General features: G+C 38.5%; 1 protein-coding gene across 1 annotated transcript; it reads left to right on the forward strand.

Annotated features, from left to right (window-relative positions):
• Positions 1-15,526: 15,526 nt before the first annotated feature.
• LOC133096613 (diphthine methyl ester synthase-like) lies at positions 15,527-16,043 on the forward strand. Its single transcript, XM_061198243.1, has one exon. The coding sequence runs from the start codon at positions 15,633-15,635 to the stop codon at positions 16,041-16,043; it is 411 nt and encodes a 136-aa protein (XP_061054226.1). The 5' UTR covers positions 15,527-15,632.
• The last annotated feature ends 3,959 nt before the right edge of the window (positions 16,044-20,002 follow it).

Here is a 20,002-nt window from a genome sequence, read left to right on the forward strand (position 1 = left end):
TACTTCACTCTGTATGACAGACTCTAGGTCCATCCACCTCACTACAAATAACTCAATTTAGTTTCTTTTTATGGCTGAGTAATATTCCATTGTATATATGTGCCACATCTTCTTTATCCATTCATCTGTTGATGGACACTTAGGTGGCTTCCATGTCCTGGCTATTGTAAATAGAGCTGCAGTGAACATTGTGTGGTACATGACTCTTTCTGAATTATGGTTTTCTCATGGTATATGCCCAGTAGTGGGATTGCTGGGTCATATGGTAGTTCTATTTTTAGTTTTTTAAGGAACCTCCATACTGTTCTCCATAGTGGCTGTATCAATTTACATTCCCACCAACAGTGCAAGAGGGTTCCCTTTTCTCCACACCCTCTCCAGCATTTATTGTTTCTAGATTTTTTGATAATGGCCATTCTCACTGGTGTGAGGTGATACCTCATTGTGGTTTTGATTTGCATTTCTCTAATAATTAGTGATGTTGAGCATCTTTTCATGTGCCTCTTGGCAATCTGTATGTCCTCCTTGGTGAAATGTCTATTTGGGTCTCCCATCCATTTTTTAACTGGGTTGTTTGTTTTTTTGATATTGAGCTCCATGAGCTATTTGTATATTTTGGAGATTAATCCCTTGTCTGTTATTTCATTTGCAAATATTTTCTCCCATTCTGAGGGTTGTCTTTTTGTCTTGTTTATGGTCTCGTTTGCTGTGCAAAAGCTTTGAAGTTTAATTAAGTCCCATTTGTTTATTTTTGTTTTTATTTCCATTACTCTAGGAGGTGGGTCAAAAAAGATCTTGCTATGGTTTATGTCAAAAAGTGTTTTTCCTATGTTTTCCTCTAAGAGTTTTATAGTGTCTGGTCTTACATTTAGGTCTTTATTCCATTTGGAGTTTATTTTTGTGTATGGTGTTTGGTAGTGTTCTAATTTCATTCTTTTACATGTGGCTGTCCAGTTTTCCCAGCACCACTTATTGAAGAGACTGTCTTTTCTCCATTGTATATCCTTGCCTCCCTTGTTGTAAATTAGGTGACCATATGTGTGTGAGTTTATCTCTGGGCTTTCTATCCTGTACCATTGATCTATATTTCTGTTTTTGTGCCAGTACCATACTGTCTTGATTACTGTAGCTTTGTGGTATAGTTTGAAGTCAGGGAGCCTGATTCCTGCAACTCCGTTTTTCTTTCTCAAGATTGCTTTGGCTATTCGGGGTCTTTTGTGTTTCCATACGAATTGTAAAATTTTTTGTTCTAATTCCATGAAGAATGCCATTGGTAGTTTGATAGGGACTGCATTGAATCTGTAGATTGCTTTGGGTAGTATAGTCATTTTCACAATATTGATTTTTCCAATCCAAGAATATGGTATATTTCTCCATCTGTTTATGTCATCTTTGATTTCTTTCATCAGTGTTTTATAGTTTTCTGAGTACAAGTCTTTTGCCTCTTTAGGCAGTTTTATTCCTAGGTATTTTATTCTCTTTGTTGCGATGGAAATGGGAGCGTTTCCCTAATTTCTCTTTCTGTTCTTTTGTTGTTGGTGTAAGAGAATGCCAGGGATTTCTGTGCATTAATTTTGTATCCTGCAACCTTACCAAATTCATTGGTTAGCTCTAGTAGTTTTCTGGTGACATCTTTAGAATTTTCAAGTATAGTATCATGTCATCTGCAAACAGTGACAGTTTTACTTCTTCTTTTCCAATTTGTATTCCTTTTTTTTCCTTTTTCTTCTCTGATTGCCATGGCTAGGACTTCCAAAACTATGTTGAATAAGAGTGGCGAGAGTGGATATCCTTGTCTTGTTCCTGATCTTAGTGGAAATGCTTTCAGTTTTTCACCATTGAGTATGATGCTTGCTGTGAGTTTGTCATATATGGCCTTTATTATGTTGAGGGAGGTTTCCTCTATGCCCATTCTCTGGAGAGTTTTTATCATAAATGGGTGTTGAATTTTGTCAAAAGCTTTTTCTGCATCTATTGAAATGATCATATGGTTTTTATTCCTTAATTTGTTAATGTGGTGTATCACATTGATCGATTTGTGTATATTGAAGAATCCTTACATACCTGGGATTAATCCCATTTGATCATGGTGTATGATCCTTTTAATGTGTTGTTGGATTCTGTTTGCTAGTATTTTGTTCAGGATTTTTGCATCTATGTTCATCAGTGATATTGGTCTATAATTTTCTTTTTTGTGATATCTTTTCCTGGTTTTGGTATCACTTGTGATGGTGGCTTCATAGAATGAATTTGGGAGTGTTTCTCCCTCAGCATTTTTTGGAAGAGGTTGAGAAGGATCAGTGTTAGCTCTTCTCTAAATATTTGATAGAATTCACTGTTCCTGGACTTTTGTTTGTTGGAAGATTTTTAATTGTGGTTTCAATTTCATTACTTGTGATAGGTCTGTTAACATTTTCTAATTCTTCCTGGTTCAGTCTTGGAAAATTGTGCATTTCCAAGAATTTGTCCATTCTTCGTGGTTGTCCATTTTATTGGCATATAGTTGTTTGTGTAGTTGTTTGTCTCTTATAATCCTTTGTATTTCTGCAGTGTCAGTTATGATTTCTCCTTTTTCATTTCTAATTTTATTGATTTGCATCCTCTCCCTTTTCTTCTTGATGAGTCTGGCTAAGGCTTTATCAATTTTGTTTATCTTCTCAAAGAGCCAGCTTTTAGTTTTATTGATCTTTGCTATTGTTTTCTTCATTTCTATTTCATTTATTTCTGCTCTGATCTTTATGATTTCTTTCCTTCTACTGATTTTGGGTTTTCTTTGTTCTTCTTTTTCTAGTTGTTTTAAGTGTAGGGTTAGATTGTTTAGTTGAGGTTTTTCTTGTTTCTTGAGGTGAGATTGAATTGCTATAAACTTCCCTCTTAGAAATGCTTTTGCTGCATCCCATAGGTTTTGGGTCATCATGTTTTCATTGTCATTTGTTTCTATATGTTTTCTTATTTCTTCTTTGACTTCTTTAGTGATCTCTTGGTTATTTAGTAGTGCACTGTTCAGCCTCCATGTGTTTGTGTTTTTTACAGTTTCTTTCCTGTAACTGATTTCCAATCTCATAGCGTTGTGGTCAGAAAAGATGCTTGATAAGATATCAATTTTCTTAAATTTTCCGAGGCTTGATTTTTGACCCAAGATGTGATCTATCCTGGAGAATGTTCCATGTGCATTTGAGAAGAAAGTGTATTCTGCCACTTTTGGGTGGAATGTTCTATAAATATCAATTAAATCTATCTGGTCTATTGTGTCATTTAAAGCTTGTGTTTCCTTATTTATTTTCTGTTTGGATGATCTGTCCATTGGTGACAGTGGGTGTTAAAGTCCCTTACTATTATTGTGTTACTGTCGATTTCTCCTTTCATGGTTGTTAGCATTTGCCTTATGTATTGAGGTGCTCCTATGTTGGGTGCATAAACGTTTATAATTTTTATATCTTCATCTTGCATTGATCCCATGATCATTATATAGTGTTCCTCCTTATCTCTTTTAACAGTCTTTATTTTAATGTCTATTTTATCTGATATGAGTATTGCTGCTCCAGCTTTCTTTTGATTTCCATTTGCATGGAATATCTTTTTCCATCCCTTCACTTTCAGTCTGTATGTGTCCCTAGATCTGAAGTGGGTCTCTTGTAGACAGCATATATATGGGTCTTGTTTTGGTATCCATTCAGCAAGCCTGTGTCTTTTGGTTGGGGCATTTAATCCATTTACATTCAAGGTTATCACCGATATGTATGTTCCTATTACCATTTTCTTAATTGTTTTGGGTTTGTTTTTGTGGGTCTTTTTCTTCTCTTGTGTTTCCTGCCTAGAGAAGTTTCTTTAGCATTTGTTGTAAAGCTGGTTTGGTGGTGCTGAATTCTCTTAGCTTTTGCTTGTCTGAAATGGTTTTGACTTCTCCATCAAATCTGAATGAGATCCTTGCTGGGTAGAGTAATGTTGGTTGTAGGTTTTCCTCTTTCATCACTTTAAGTATATCCTGCCACTCCCTTCTGGCCTGCAGAGTTTCTGCTGAAACATCAGCTGATAACCTTATGGGGATTCCTTTGTATGTTATTTTTTGTCTTTCCCTTACTGCTTTTAATATTTTTTCTTTGAATTTAACTTTTGTTAGTTTGATTAATATGTGTCTTGGTGTGTTTCTCCTAGGGTTTCTCCTATATGGGAGTCTCTGTGCTTCCTGGACTTGGGTGACTATTTCCTTTCCCATGTTAGGGAAATTTTCAACTATAATCTCTTCAAATATTTTGTCAGACCCTTTCTTTTTTTCTTATTCTCCTGGGACCCCCCCTATAATTCGAATGTTGGTGCATTTAGTGTTGTCCCAGAGGTCTCTGAGATTGTCTTCAATTCTTTTCATTCTTTTTTCTTTATTCTGCTCCTCAGCAGTTGTTTCCACCATTTTGTCTCCCAGCTCACTTATTCGTTCTTCCACCTCAGTTATTCTGTTATTGATTCCTTCTAGTGAATTTTTCATTTTAGTTATTGTGCTGTTCATCTGTTTGTTTGTTCTTTAGTTCTTCTAGATCTTTGTTAAACATTTCTTGTATTTTCTCAATCTGTGCCTCCATTCTATTTCTGAGATTCTGAATCATCTTTACTATCATTACTCTGAATTCTTTTTCAGGTAGATTGCCTATTTCTTCTTCATCTGTGACGTATTTTTTTGCCGTCTCTTTTTTTTTTTTTTTAAATGAGTGGGATTGTGTTCCTGACTTACTGGTTGTTTGGCCTGAGGCTTCCAACATTGGAGTTTGTAGGCTGTTGGGTAGAGCTGGGTCTTGGTGCTGTGATGAGGACCTCCTTGAGACCTCACTCCGATGAATATTCCCCAGGGTCTGAGGTTCTCTGTTAGTCCAGTGGTTCGGACTTAGAGCTCCCACTGCAGGAGCTTTGGCCTGACCCCTGGCTTGTGAACCAAGATCCCGCAAGCCATGTGGGGTGGCAAAAAAAAAAAATAGAAAAAAGAGAGAGAACAATAACAAAGTAAAAAATAAAATTAGACTAGGAAACTAACAGATATGTTAGAAAGAATATAAAAATAAAAATATAAATGAATCAACAACCAGAGGGTACAACAGTACCACAATAGTAAAAAAGAGGAGGAGGGAAAAGAAAAAAGAAAAAAAAAAAGAAAAGAAAACGGGGGTGGGGAGAAGGCCTTGGCTGTGGAGGGCAGAGCCTAAGCAAGGGCGAGATTTGGGTGGTGGGCAGGGCCTATGCTTAGGACCCACAGGGCTGGAAAAGGCCCTGGGGGCTGTGGGGGGTGGGGCTTAGCCTCAAGGAACAGAAGGGGCCCAGGCGTGCCCCCCACCCCTGGTCTCAGAGGGCAGGGGACCTCCTCTGGGAGCCCAGCAGGCTTCCTGGGCTAGAGTGGGTGGGGCAATCACCCTCGTCTCCTCTCCTGCTCCTCTGATCCCAGAGGGCCCTGCCTGCCTGCCTCTCTGATCTCCCGGAACTCAGGGGCCCCAATCCTGTCTGGCCTCCACTTTTCCTCCCCCTTCAATCCCCCCACATCCTACCAGTTCACTTGGGGGTTCCTCCCATCTCCTTGGGCATCAGGGTCCTCCACCAGCGGCTGGCAGGAACCCTAGTTGTGAGGAGATGCTAACTCGGCATCTTCCCACACTGCCGTGTTGACTCCGCCCCTGTTTTTGGCTTTCTTCAACACCGACAGGATTTCGTTTTCTCAGATCTGATACATGATTTACAAAACATCCATCTGCTTTCCAGCTTCCAAAATTTTGTTGCTATTATGTGCTCTTCCATTCTCCCTGTCATTGTGAGTTTGTGATTTATAATAAATTTCCTGTGAATTCATTTTAGTAAGCCTTTAGGAAAGAGCAGGAGTAAATATATGTGTTTCACCCACCATTTTGTTTTTTCCCATTGGCACTTTTCCTTTCATAATTTTCTGGGATATCACTTTCTATCTTTAGAGGGAATGGTTGAATACATTTTGATAGGTTAATAGCATAGATATACAGCCAATAAAAAGTATGTTAACTTCTTTCCATGCAACTTGGAGTGATTTCTGATGTATTGTGTTAAAGAAAAACCAGAGCTGGTCAGTAGTTAAAGCAGTAAAAACAGATTTTATTCAGGAACGATTGCAATAGGGGAAAGGAGACCTCAGTAAAGAAATGGGCTCAATTCCAAATACAGCATGAACAAATGGGGATTTATAGCCAAGGAGCAGGGTGGGGGTTAATGGATGGAAAATTACTAAGGGGAAACATTAGGGGTAAGGGGGGGTTCTGGCTGAACCAATTTGATAGGATTCTTGCTGAAGGTAGGCCAGGGTGGTCAGATATTGGAGATGGGGGTTGAGGAATGTGATCAGATATTACAGTGATCAGATATCAAGTGTGTGTATTTGCTCTAATCTGACCGAGCAGAATTCTTGCTAAAACTGGGTGATGCAGGTCCAACAGGACAGACCCTGAAGCTCAAGGTAAAAGTCTCTTTGAGAAGAGGGCTTAGAGGAGCCTAACCAAAGTTTGGTCAAGGAAAAAGTCTTTGTCAACTTTTATATTGCTAAATAAAGGGGTGTGTGTGTGTATGTGTGTGTGTGTGTGTGTGTGTGTGTGTGTAAAACATATGATCATATGACGCAGAAAAGGATTTTAACATTGGTTACCTGGCTGAAGAAAGTTTGTAAATGTTGGTTACCTGTTTGGGGAAATGAAGCACGTATTTGGGAGGAGAAAACCATTTAAAGAAAGGAATGCACAAAAATAGCATGTCACATTATTCCATTTATTTAAAATTTATAGTATACGCAGCTATATGTCTAAAGACACGCTTGAAAGAATGCTTAAAATATATTAATTGTGGTGTGGCAGATAAGAGACCAAGAATTTCTTGACACCCCTCCCATCAAGATGTGGACATCTATGAACCCTCCCCTTGGATCCGGACAGGCTCTATGATTGCTTTGACCAACAGAACAAAGTAGAATTAAAGTTCCAGCAGTTTCCAGGGTTAGGGTGAAAGAGAGTGGCAGCTTCTGCTTTCTTCTTTTGGAACACTTCCTCTTGGAATCCTAAGCCAGCATGTAAGAAGTCTGACAACCCCAATGCCCTAAAGGAGGAGGTGCCATGTGGAAAGAGAGGTCAAGGTGCCAGACGTGTGAGTGAAGAAGCCATCCTGGAAGTGCAAATATATCCAAAGACATACTTGAAAGCGTACTTAATAAGATGTTAATTATATCATCTCTCCATGCTGGGATTTAAGATGATTGACTTTCTTGCTCATGCTTTCAAAAGAGGTTGTATAGTGTAATAATTGAAAACATTTATTCTGGAGCCAGACTACTTGGGTTCCAGTACCACGTCTGTCACTCACTAACCATTTGATCTGGGGCAAGTTAACCCAGCTTATGTACCTCAATTTTCTCATCTATAAAATGGGGATAATATTAGTACCTGCCTGATGAGATTGTTGTGAGGATTAAATGAACTAATTTAATCCTAGAGAACTTAGAATTCATGTAATGAACTGTCATTAGCAATAACTGTGTTGTTCAAATTATTTTCACCAAGCCTGTGAAAAAAAAGATACCAATGTGGATATATACGCATACCTCAGAGATATTGCAGGTTCAGTTCTAGACCACCACAATAAAGTGAATATCATGATAAAGCAAGTCCCACAAATTTTTTGTTTTCCCAGTGCATATAAAAGTTATGTTTACATCATACTGTAGTCCATTAAGTGTGCAATAGCATTACGTCAAAAAAAGCAATGGGCATACATTGATTAAAAAATACTTTATTGTTGAAAAATGCTAACTACCATCTGAGCCTTCAACAAGTCATTATCTTTTTATAATAGTAACATCAAAGATCGTTCATCACAGATCAGTAATAATAGAAATGAAAAAGTTTGAAATATTGTGAGAATTACCGAAATGTGACACAGAGACATGAAGTAAGCAAATGCTGTTGGAAAAAATGGCACTGATGGACTTGCTCGATTCAGGGTTGCCACAAACCTTTAATTTGTAAAAAATGCAATATTTGCAAAGATCAATAAAATGAAGTGCAATAAAGTGAGGTGTACCTATACACTTTTCATTCTTGTACAAGAATGCTTGCAAAATTAGAAAGAAAACAATAAATGCCATTAAAAAAAAAGTTCTTCAAGAAGTTAGGAGAGCTCTCCAGTTCCTGTAATTTATGTCTGTTGGAAGCCTATAGAGTTTAAGAACTCTTTGGTTAGATCCCATCTCACCAAAGTTTTAACTCTAGTTTATAGGGAAATATTTTTATGACATGGAATTTAAAACAGTAAAGGAAATTTATGAGAAATTTAGAATTCCCTCCATGGCTCCATGTAAAGTAAAGCATTATCTGTAGATTTATTTCCTTAAAGATGTGTCAGTGCAAGTAAACTAAGTGGAAAGGAAATTCTCCTGATGATACAGGCCAATAAAACCCACTCTTAATGTATTTTGGATTTGAATTATGCACGCTGACTTTTTACATTTATTTAAATGCATTTGTTAGCTGCACTACAATCTTCGCTGGCTGTATTGAAATGCCCAAATTATGTGCTAATACAGTGCATATGACCTAGTTCACAGAAATCGTTAAACTACAGACGGATTTTTCTCCATGATATTTTAATGTCAGAGGGTAAACTATGTTGTTTTATCTTCTTGTCTTAAGAAGTTTAATCTTGGTAAGTGTGGGTCTCGATGGAGGATGACAGGAATATTGGAAACAAATTCAATTTCCTCTTTCCTAAACTAGCTTCAAATAATCTGTCGTGATTCTGGGTCATCATTCAATTCAAATGGGAAATACATTTGAGTGTCTATTCTGTGTAAAGCATTCTGTAGAATTTAATGGAAGATTTAAAGATTCAAGAGGATTTTAAGCCTACTTTTGGAGGCAAATTATATGTAATTATACAAGGCAGTATAAGAGCTATATTATTTTATTTAATATGTATGTTTATGATCTAATTCTGAAAAGAAAATTTCAGGAGTCAAAGTCTGTAATAGAATCAAACTCCACAGTATTGTGGGATCGATCCTAGAGAATGAAATTAATTTTATTCAGGAGGATTAGGAAAGATATTTTAGGTGAGTCTTAAGGATAGCCAGGGTTTTGATTAATAGAACAGGGACCATGTAAACAAAACTGTGCAAGTATCTAACATAATTAGTCAATGGCATAGAGTCTGTTTGGGCTACAACATATGAACACAGATAATGCGGCTCCAAGTATGATAGATCTCTGGGAACTCACATATTTAAAGGCTTGGCCCTAGGTTTTCAGATATACCCAAAGATTAGCTTAGATCAGCAGTCTCCAAATTGTCTTATTTAGAAAGCTAGTTCAGCAAAGTGTTTAGAGACATTTCAAGGAAAAAAGGATTCCATGATTAAAGAAGTTTTGGAAATCCTAGGCTAAAACAATCTGGACAATATTCTTTATTGCAGAACTTTTCAGAGCCTTTACCATGCTAGTATACAGAGTTAAACTACCAATGTGAGTTCTTGGCTTGGCATTTTAGGTGTTTTGGAAACATCGGTTTAGTTCGCTTTAAATTCTGACTATAATCTAAGTTCCTTTTAACCAATGACATGAAACGCTTTGTTTCTTCCTTCCTTCTTTCTTTTTTCTCTTTCTCTCCCCCCTTCCTTATTCCCTTTCTCTTTATTAATTTTTCTTCTTTTTAATTTTTTCTCTTTCAAGAAATTTATATTAAATTATAATTTGAAAAACATCTGTGACCACAGTGCTGTGTTAATTTAAAAACAAAATCTTTTGTGCACCTCTTTAAGAAATTGATTCTAAAAATACAGATGAAAATAAGTATTCTTCCCTGTTTTAACACTACCATCCTTCTGGCAGTGGAACATGGCTTCCCTTATATTCTTGATTTAACAATAGTTCTTTCTAATCGGGGAAGGATAGCTTTATAATTTTTTTTTTTTCCAGTTTTAACCTAGAATGCAGTTTCTGAGTGATGAGGAAAAAAATGGAATAATTGTCTGCCAGGCAGATCAGCTGCATCACTCTGCAGGTCAATGGGTGATATGTCTCAGCCAAACACTCTAAAAATAATTTTTTTAGTTGCTATCAGCCTTGCTATATGCCATGCACTGGAAATAAGTATTTTTCTTCATTGTCATTCAACTCACGTAAGAGGTAGAACTAGAATTAGAACCCAGGAATTTCTGATTTCAAAACCACTACGTTGTGTCGCCTGCTGCTATGCAAATTAGAACTTCTCAGTAAAATCACCAAAGGAAGGCTACTATCCTTTATGTTTATTCTGATAAACTGCACAGTCCAAGAACTACGTGGCAGACTCCCATCCAGCATTTTAAAGTCATTTCTTTGGTAGTGATGGCAATTAACATACAGACAACAAATAAACAAGCAAACAGAAAACATAGAAACAAAACAAAGTAATGAAAAATATTATAAATAAATAAATCATATCTTTTGAGATCCAACAATAATGACATCATTTTGTGTATGAAGGACAGAGATATAACACCATAAACTTTTGTGGGGGGCAGAATTTGCCACCTCAAAGTGTCTCTTTGGCATGTGGATTATTTCAAGCTGAAAACCATCAAGGCCCAAAAGACTCAGGAAGAAACTTCAACCTTCCCCCTAACTGCATGAAGAATGAAGATAGAGGCCCTGTCCCAGGAAGGGAGCCATCACCACAGATAACTGTAGTATAAACTAGGTGTGTAGACAGGGAGGAACTTAGCTAAATCTGTTTGTTAAAACTCCTCTCTGGGGCTTCCCTGGTGGCACAGTGGTTAAGAAACCACCTGCCAGTGCAGGGGATACGTGTTCGATCCCTGGTCCGGGAAGATCCCACATGCCGTGGAGCAACTAAGCCCGTGTGCCACAACTACTGAGCCTGTGCTCTAGAACCCGTGAGCCACAACTACTGAAGCCCACGTGCCACAACTACTGAAGCCCGCACACCTAGAGCCTGTGCTCCGCAACAAGAGAAGCCACCGCAAAGAGAAGCCCGCACACTGCAATGAAGACTCAATGCAACCAAAGAAAAAAAGAAAAAAAGAGTAGCCCCGCCCGCTGCAACTAGAGAAAACCCACGTGCGGCAACAAAGACCCAACGCAGCCAAAAATAAATAAATTGATAAAATAAATTAAAAACAAAAACAGCTCCTCTCTGTGTCCCATTGTGTCTGTGTGGCCCAGCAAACATCCGTTTACTGAACATTTGCTTCTCCCTCTCCATGTCAGTGGCCTTCCTCCCCTTCCAAGTCCCAAACCACTACCTCCAACATCCTCTTTTGTCTTGGCTAAAGATGGTATTTAAGGAGGTTTCAGCTATTTTGGTGAGTTGAGTTTTTCCTGGGTCTCTCCCATGTATACATGTTATTAAACTCTCATTTGATTTTCTCCTGTTAATCTGTCTCATGTCAATTTAATTTAGACCAGCCAGAAGAACCTAGAAAGGGTAGAGGAAAATCTCTTCCTCCCCAACACTTTCAGTTTCACATTTAAATTAAAAACAACAAAACAAACAAACAAACAAACAAAACCCCTTCTTGGATTACTATACCCTGCAAAAAATTTAGGGGAGTAAATTATTTATTGACTGTGGCTAATTTAAAGACTATTGGTAGAGAACATTATGAAATTTAGAAGATTGTTTTCAGAAAAGAATATTGTAAAGTTCTAATTAAGTATAAAATAGCAAAATTAGAAACGAGTAACATTCATTTGTGAGAGGAAAAGAATGCACGAGATATAAAATAGTGTAACATAGAAGAAAAATCTTTAACTGGAACAATGGGAGGTATAAAATCCTCTTTTTTTTTTTTTTTAAAGAGATATGCTCCCTGTACATTCACAGTAATTATTTTGGAATCTAGTCTCTGTTTTCAGATTCCTGGGGGATATTTTTCTTTTTTCTTTTTTTTTTTAAATTTTATTTATTTATTTATTTATGGCTGCATTGGGTCTTCGTTTCTGTGTGAGGGCTTTCTCTTGTTGCGGCAAGTGGGGGGCCACTCTTCATCGCGGTGCACGGGCCTCTCACTATCGTGGCCTCTCTTGTTGTGGAGCACAGGCTCCAGACGCGCAGGCTCAGTAATTATGGCTCACGGGCCTAGTTGCTCCGCGGCATGTGGGATCTTCCCAAACCAGGGCTCGAACCCGTGTCCCCTGCATTGGCAGGCAGATTCTCAACCACTGTGCCACCAGGGAAGCCCTAAAATCCTCTTTGATGAAAGTTCAGTGGAGGCTCCTGAGTGCACCCAGGCTGTACCAGGACTGGAGGAGTAGAGAATCAGCTGACGTGTGAAATTGGTTTTTTAAAAATGTGGAAATGCTTGAGGTTGACATTTGTTAAAACCTATTCCACTACAATGCTATAATTTTTAATAAATACACAAGAAACCAAAATGTCAAAAGATGAAGCAGTCTTCTCTTTTGGAGCTCTGCTATTCTCACCCCTACTGTGACTCTTTCATTTGGAAATTATTCACAACAAAAGGACAAGTCTCTCATTTTTGTGGCCATAAGGGGATAAGAGAGAAGCTATTTGAATTGTAAAAGTCCTTTTTCAAAATGCTTACTTTATAATAAAAATGGCACTTTAATCTGAAGAACAATTCTTTTTCACATTTGCTACCTAATGCACTACACAATTTCAGTTGATCATCTTGATGACTTTAATTATTAAATATGTAATAAATCTCCCTCTTCTCCATTAGGCTATTTAACTTTAATTTTCATAATGAAATGGAGTAGGAAAGGTCAAGGCCTCCCCTCCTAAAACCCAAGTGAAAAATTTCATTCATCCTTTAGGCAAGAATGTCTTTAACAAAACATCAGGTTACATAGTTGCTCAAGGAAATAGGTTCTAGGGGGCAGCATAGGACCTAAGGCCCTCTGGAAAGGTTTTCCAAGAATTAAATATTTTCCGCTCTGACTCTCTTTTATTTCGCTTATCCCTCTCCCTGGAAAATACTGGCCCTCCAGACCCTGAGGTGACACTTTGCTGCTGGGCTGTAAGGGTGACATAATCCTACCATGTGGTCTTGAAGTGTACTATGCATATGTGGGGAGACGTGGTGGGGGAGAAAAAAGAATTTTCCCGCTACCCTTCTAGGTCCTTGGCTGAGACCTTCCTCTGCCCCATGTAATAAAAGACAGATTAACAGGAGAAAAACACAGACATTTAATAACATGTATTCCTCTTGTATACAAAGGAGATACCCAGGAAAACTGAGGAACCCCCCCCCCAAAATGGCCCAAGCCATCACCTTAAATGCCATTTGCAGCTGAAAGCAAAAGATGTTGGGTGAGGGAGAGCCAGGTTTTCAGACAAAGCACAGTAAACAAGGGTATGCTTACTATGCAGATTTAAGTTGCCTTCTCCGGTGATAAGAGTGTCTGTAGATTTAGTCATCCTCCTCTTCCTGGTACTGAGAAGGAAACACCCTTACGAATGGAGATTCCCCTTATAAATGTAAATTTCTCTTACCAAAGGGTAACTTTTACTTGGCTTTCAGAGCTTATCTCTTTTCTGCTGTTTTTTTGTTTTTTTTAAAAAATAATCAGCCTAAAATAATCCTTATGCACATTTTGGGGTGACAAATTCTGCTCTCCTTCAAGGTCATCAGAGAGTAGATCTTTCCTCAAGGTCACATGTATCACTAAAATGGTAACATTTAAAAAACTGGTATGTGCAATAAAATGGAAAATGTTCTTTGTTATTTAAGAACTTCAGAGATCCATATAAAGCAGTAGTTCTCAAACTTCCAAAGTGTGCATCAGAATCACATGAAGGGTTTGTTAAAACAGGTCTCTGAACTCCAATCCCAGAATTTCTGATTCGTTGAGAGTGGGCTGGGGAGGAGACTGCATTTCTAACATATTCCCAGGGGGCTCCTGCTGCTGGTCTGGGTACCACACTTCCAAAGTCCTAATAAGTGAGCTGTCATTACCCAAAAACTGGGTTTGCCTCTTGGTAGGTGTTGAGCCACAGGACACAACCAAGCCAAAGAGCAGGAGAAGGAAGAATTTATTACTTGCAGAAAGTAAGGAGAAGCCCAGGGTTGTTTCCCAAAGCAGTGTCTCTTTGAATAACAAAATTGGGGAAGTTTTAACCTAAGGGTGGATGAATACTCACATCCACCCTTAGGTTAAAGGGACAAGTGTGTATGCATATTCATGAAGGGGCCGGCCTATTCTTCTTCAGGGCAAGCATTGTGGCCAGGCTTAGGTCTATAATGGCTTCTCTTATGTCAAGAAAGCCATGTCTGGTTCTCTTCCTCCAGGGACTCCCTACCCTGTCTGCCTACACTGTGACTCACTTATGTGCTTTAAGTGGGTTTCAAGTGAGCTGAAATACAGACTACCTCATCTTTGTGATAGCAAGTGGCTTGTAGAAGGGACAGAGCTATAGGCCTGTTGCCTCTGGCTGAGATCAGTTTTGTCTGTGTATCCCATTGTGCCGTAGAAATATTATTACTTTCTAAATGTGCCATGACATGAAAAAGTTGGGGGTGTACTCAATTCTACAGAACTTTATTTCCAGTAACTTAATTCTATTGGGAAAAAACCTCAGTAGGCATAACTTGTCTTTAGAATAGAATATTTAAAATGAGGTAAGGAATCCTGGAATCATTTCCCAAACACTTTACAAGGAAGGAGAGAAAGAAATCAGAATATTTGTTGAGCAAGTTCTTTGTGGCAGGCACGTGCCAGGTACTTAATATGTTATTACATTTAGTTCTCACCACAACCTAATGAGATAGGTATTATTTCAGTCTTTTACTTCACCTAACCAAGATTTAGAATACATAAGTAATTTGCCCAAGGTCACAGAGCTGGTAAGTGAAACCAGAGGGAAAGCCAGTATCTCTGACTTGAAGTTCCAAGCTATATCACATGGTCTCAGTGATGAAGCAAATGGAGAGGCCCTTTCTTTATATCATCTGAAATTGGATCAGCTTCAGAAAAAGTTAAGCCAGACTGAGGTTATATCTAAGTTCCCAATGAAAAGACAACAAAGGAAAGTATTGCTTTATTGGCTTCCCCAATTTAGATATTTTAGGTTTGCAGGGGATTATCTAGGTAGAAGTTTTAAACATGTGATTACCAGGCCTCTTCGTGTGTGTTGTGTATGTGTTTTCTTTCTGATGTTCAGCTGCCGCTGACGCCTGTAGTGTGTCATACCTTCTGGCTGTCTTATGCAGGCACAGTGAAGTGATGAGTTGGGCAGTTATGAAACAGGAGGGAAGGAGGCAGGGCACAACCTTTGAAAGAATGACATAGCCCGAGGACATGACATAAACTGATTAGAACCAAATGGGTTCAAGATGGCAGACAAGTCGACTTCCACTAGACCTTGAGCCTCAGTATATGCTCACTGTAACACATCAGCAAGCTAAATGACACATCCACAGGCACCATGACAGTTCCAAGACCGACCATAAGGATCAAAAAGTGGGTGGTGCACCGTAGGTGAGGCTGCAGCGTGGATCCTCGCTCCGCGCAAATCATCCGGTTGGGCAGCTGCTTCTGGGAAACCGCGGCAGATGGGAGTTTGGGGAGTACGGTGACCCAGCTACGATTCTCTCAAAGGTCGCCCTCCCCCTGGACTTTGAAATGCTTTACATGATCGGTTTGGGCCTGGGAGATGCCAAGGACATCACAGTCAAGGGGCTGGAAGTTGTAAGACGCTGCAGTCGAGTGTATCTGGAAGCCTATACCTCAGTCCTGACTGTAGGGAAGGAAGTTCTGGAAGAGTTTTATGGAAGAAAATTGATTCTCGCTGATAGAGAAGAAGTGGAACAGGAAGCAAATAATATTTTAAAGGATGCTGATATCAGTGATGTCGCATTCCTTGTAGTTGGTGATCCATTTGGAGCTACAACACATAGCGATCTTATTCTGAGAGCAACGAAACTGGGAATCCCTTACCGAGTTATTCACAATGCTTCCATAATGAATGCTGTAGGCTGCTGCGGTTTACAGGCTGCTGACATTCATTTTACAAGTTTGATATCTGTGTTCTGATGTTCACACATACATAATCCATGACAATTGTGACTGCTTGTGGCCAACAGTAGTTTTAAGACTTTATTGATTGTTAAGACACATTCCTATTTCAGATGTATTATAACAGGAAAAAATTTGCATCTTAGAATCTATGAAATAGGTATTTCCCAATATATCTTCCTGGAATGCATAATTTAAAATAGCTGTTTACAAAGTAAGGGACAGCATGAACTGAGAACTATTGGCCTGTATTGGTTGGTTTCCTCTCTGTGAATATGAAACAGGCATTTTATTTTAATGAAATCTTAAATATTTTGATCATATATATGGAGAGTGCATTAGAAAAGTAGTCAAGAGTCTCTCAAATATTCTCAAAATCAAATAAAAGAAAAAATAGTAAAGATTTTTTGGGAATCATTTATGTATTTCCAATCTCTTGGGAAATATAAAGATAGCTTGATCCTTTCTGCACATGTATTTTAAAGGAAATATAATCCCATAAAATTTAATTAATACTTCTATGCTTTAGTGAAGCCCGTGGATAAAAGCTACTATCAGTTATGAAGTACTGGCATGATTATTCTGATAAATGCAGTTTTTAATTTTCTACACACTGATTAGGTGTCCCAAATTAAAGGTGTGATACCACACAGAATAAGAGCTGCTGATTATTAGGCGCAAAGAGACAACTCACAGCCAATGGATCACCTAGACTCTGAATTCAATTGCTAGTTGTATATATAGGAAATCTCAAAAAACACAACTTTTTCTTTTCTTTTGTTCTGAGGGTCAAGAAAATGCTATTTAATTCATCCATTAAAAAAATAAATAGTTGTTTACAGCAAGAAGCTACATTAGCCTTGGTACCCAATGCTGTGTCTGTGGCTTTAGAGGGACCTGTATTTTCTGTATTACCTATGAAGAGTAGCTCACTTTAATTGACTACTCCTGGCCAGGCATCCCAGAAATATTGCCTTTGGTTCTGAAGAACCAGAGAAAAAGTATAAATGATTCACCTTTCAGTATTCATTACTTCCTCTTAGTTATGACTACGTCTAAATTGGCAAAGAACTTTGCTGTCTGTTTTGTCTTCTAATAAAATGCATACTTAAAAAAAAAAAAAAAAAAAAAAAGTGGGTGGTGGCCCAATTCCTGGAAATCCCTGCTCCTTCCTGAAATAGCTGGAATACTCCTCCCACTCATTAGCCTATGAAATTACCCAACCCTATAAAAACTGACAACCCCATACCCTGGTGCCTTTCTCACCTTCTGAGATGGCCCACACTCTGTCTGTGGAGCGTGTTTCTCTCTAAATAAATCCACTTTTTGGGCTTCCCTGGTGGCGCAGTGGTTAAGAATATGCCTGCCAATTCAGGGGACACGGGTTCGAGCCCTGGGCTGGGAAGATCCCACATGCCGCGGAGCAACTAAGCCCGTGTGCCACAGCTACTGAGCCCACGAGCCACAACTACTGAAACCCATGCGCCTAGAGCCCGTGCTCCTCAACAAGAGAAGCCACCACAATGAGAAGCCCGCACACTGCGACGAAGAGTAGCCCCCACTCACCACAACTAGAGAAAGCCTGAGTGCAGCAACAAAGACCCAATGCAGCCAAAAATAAATACATAAAATAAATAAATTTATAAAAAAAAAAAAATCCACTTCTTACCTATCACTTTGTCTCTCACTGAATTCTTTCTGTGATGAGACATCAAGAACCTGAGCTTCATTAAGTCCTGAAACCAGGTGTGTGATCTCAGTTGGAAGACTGTGGGTTTTGGCCAGGTTCGAGTCCCAGCCACATGGGTTCAAGTCCCAATCTTAGGTGCATGGTTTCAGTTATACTATAGTGGGTTTGAGGACCCAAGTTCTTCTGGGTAGATTGCCTCTGTCCTCTGCATCACTTTGTGGAGACTCATTCTAGGGACCCTTGTCTGGAAGCCATCTCTCATCGCCACCGAGGCTAGTCTTCTCTGGGTTTAGACTCGTCCAACCTTTCATTCTTGCCTACCTTGTTTTTGGACCACATAATTTCTAGCTCATAACACTCTTTACATTTAATTTGCATTCCCATTTTACTTGAGCTTCAACTTATCACTTATAATGTTCAAAAGGCTCATTAATTTCTTTTATTGTGGCTCCCCTCTCATTTATTTCCTGTTTGAAACGTGCCCCATTCACAATGGGTGCCTAAGTGTTTTAACTGGATGCTTTATTAATTACTTTTGCTGATTTTCTTCAATTACTTTAATTAGTGCTGTGCTGTATTATTTTTATCTCTTGACTTATCAAATTAAAAGTTCACCTTTTGATATATTGAATATGTACGCAGAGAAGGAAGTCACTTGAGTGGAATTAAGGCTTGTAGCTGGGAAATTTACTGTGATTAAAAACATGCAGGACCTTAAGGGGCTGCCATTTGATAAAAGGTGAAAGCCTCACATCCAGAGAGATTAACAGATTGGCTGGTAGCACTGCTACTGGAAACAGAAATCATCCAGACCTGGGTTTGAAACCTGGATTTTAATGACCAGTTCTGTGATCTCGGGCAACTCACTTGATGGTTTTGAACATGTTTCTTCATCTAAAATGTGGGGATAGTAATAATGCAGGGTCGTTGGAATGATAACTAAAGCATTGGCATCAGTATAGTGTTTGGTACACATTAGACTTTTAATAAATAGTAGCTATTATTATGATTGCTAGCCATGATTCAATTCTGTGAAATGTATTTCTCTCTTACTGTCCTTTAATTTACATAACTTCTAGATTCATGGTGATAAAGTATAATTTTCAAAAACCTAAAATTATGATGCTCATAGAAATATAAAATGAACACCTGCCAAAGATTTAAATTAACTCTTTAATGAGGCAACAAATAATAATCAGTATAGAGGCTGCAAAGAACAAAGAGTTTTATTTGGGGTCTTAGGAATTGCAATTTGGGAGACCGATTCAGGTAAAACTAAAAGAGTGTTCTGGGGAAGAGAAAGAGTCAGGGGCTTAATAAAGGCAAAAGCTACAGGTTGTTAATGTTGTCTAGTAAGAATTTTGACTGGCTCTGATGCAAAAAAGAAATATTTGTCCTTGAGAGATAGGCTGTCATGAGTGATTTAGGGCAAGGGTCTGATGAGTATCTTGAGTTTCTGGAACATTGTGCAGAGGTTCTGGATGCCTGTGTTAAGATAATAAGTGGTCAAAAGTTCAGATTCCATCCTGGCTGAGATGTCCATAGTCCCATTTCCTCAATGGCCTCCTGCTCTGTTTTAGAGGGCTCTCCTAGCAATACTGACTCCATTTTGGTTTTCCTTTCACAGAGGGAATCAGTGACATGTTAAAACTGATTCAAAGAGAATTTGATTTGCAGAAATTTATATTCTATTAGTCAAAATTTATTTGCATTTCTAGGAAAAAGAATAATTTCAATTACTACAGGCTGGAAACATTTATATTACTTTTCAGTTTTCTACAAGTTAACTTCTATCTCTGAAAAGTTTTAAAAATAGTCTAGTCAATCAAAGACAATCAAAGGTTCACATCCCCATGGGATCAGACAGATTCTCCCCCTGGAGAATCTACTAGACAAATGACCAACATTCCACTGGAAGGACACCCAGTAATCTCTTTTACTGTTTTTCCAAGTCTGGGCAATTTGTCTGATAGTCTCACCCTTCCCCACTTGTGATCATAAATTATTTTGATCACGTAAAATGTGGTCTCATTAGGTTTTGCCTGATTATTGACATGGGGTGCTGGAAGACTATTACTTATCCATATGGGCCTTGTTGAGTTTGCTTTGCTTTGTCCATTTAGATCCTGTAAATATTATGAAACTACAGAGGCCACAGAAGTCACTTTGATTTTGAAGTTTTTATAATGGATCTTAGATTGGACTTTTGAAAGGATCTGTTATTTTTTATTCTAACCCAGGATGAGGAAACAAAGTCCAAGAAACTCTCCATCAGATTTCACCTAGA

Source organism: Eubalaena glacialis, chromosome 8 (genome assembly GCF_028564815.1).
Source record: "Eubalaena glacialis isolate mEubGla1 chromosome 8, mEubGla1.1.hap2.+ XY, whole genome shotgun sequence".
Lineage (NCBI taxonomy): Eukaryota > Metazoa > Chordata > Mammalia > Artiodactyla > Balaenidae > Eubalaena > Eubalaena glacialis.

Excerpts from the sequence above, each read along its gene's own strand:
- LOC133096613 (XM_061198243.1), top strand. The coding sequence starts at position 15,633 with ATGCTTTACATGATCGGTTTGGGCCTGGGAGATGCCAAGGACATCACA.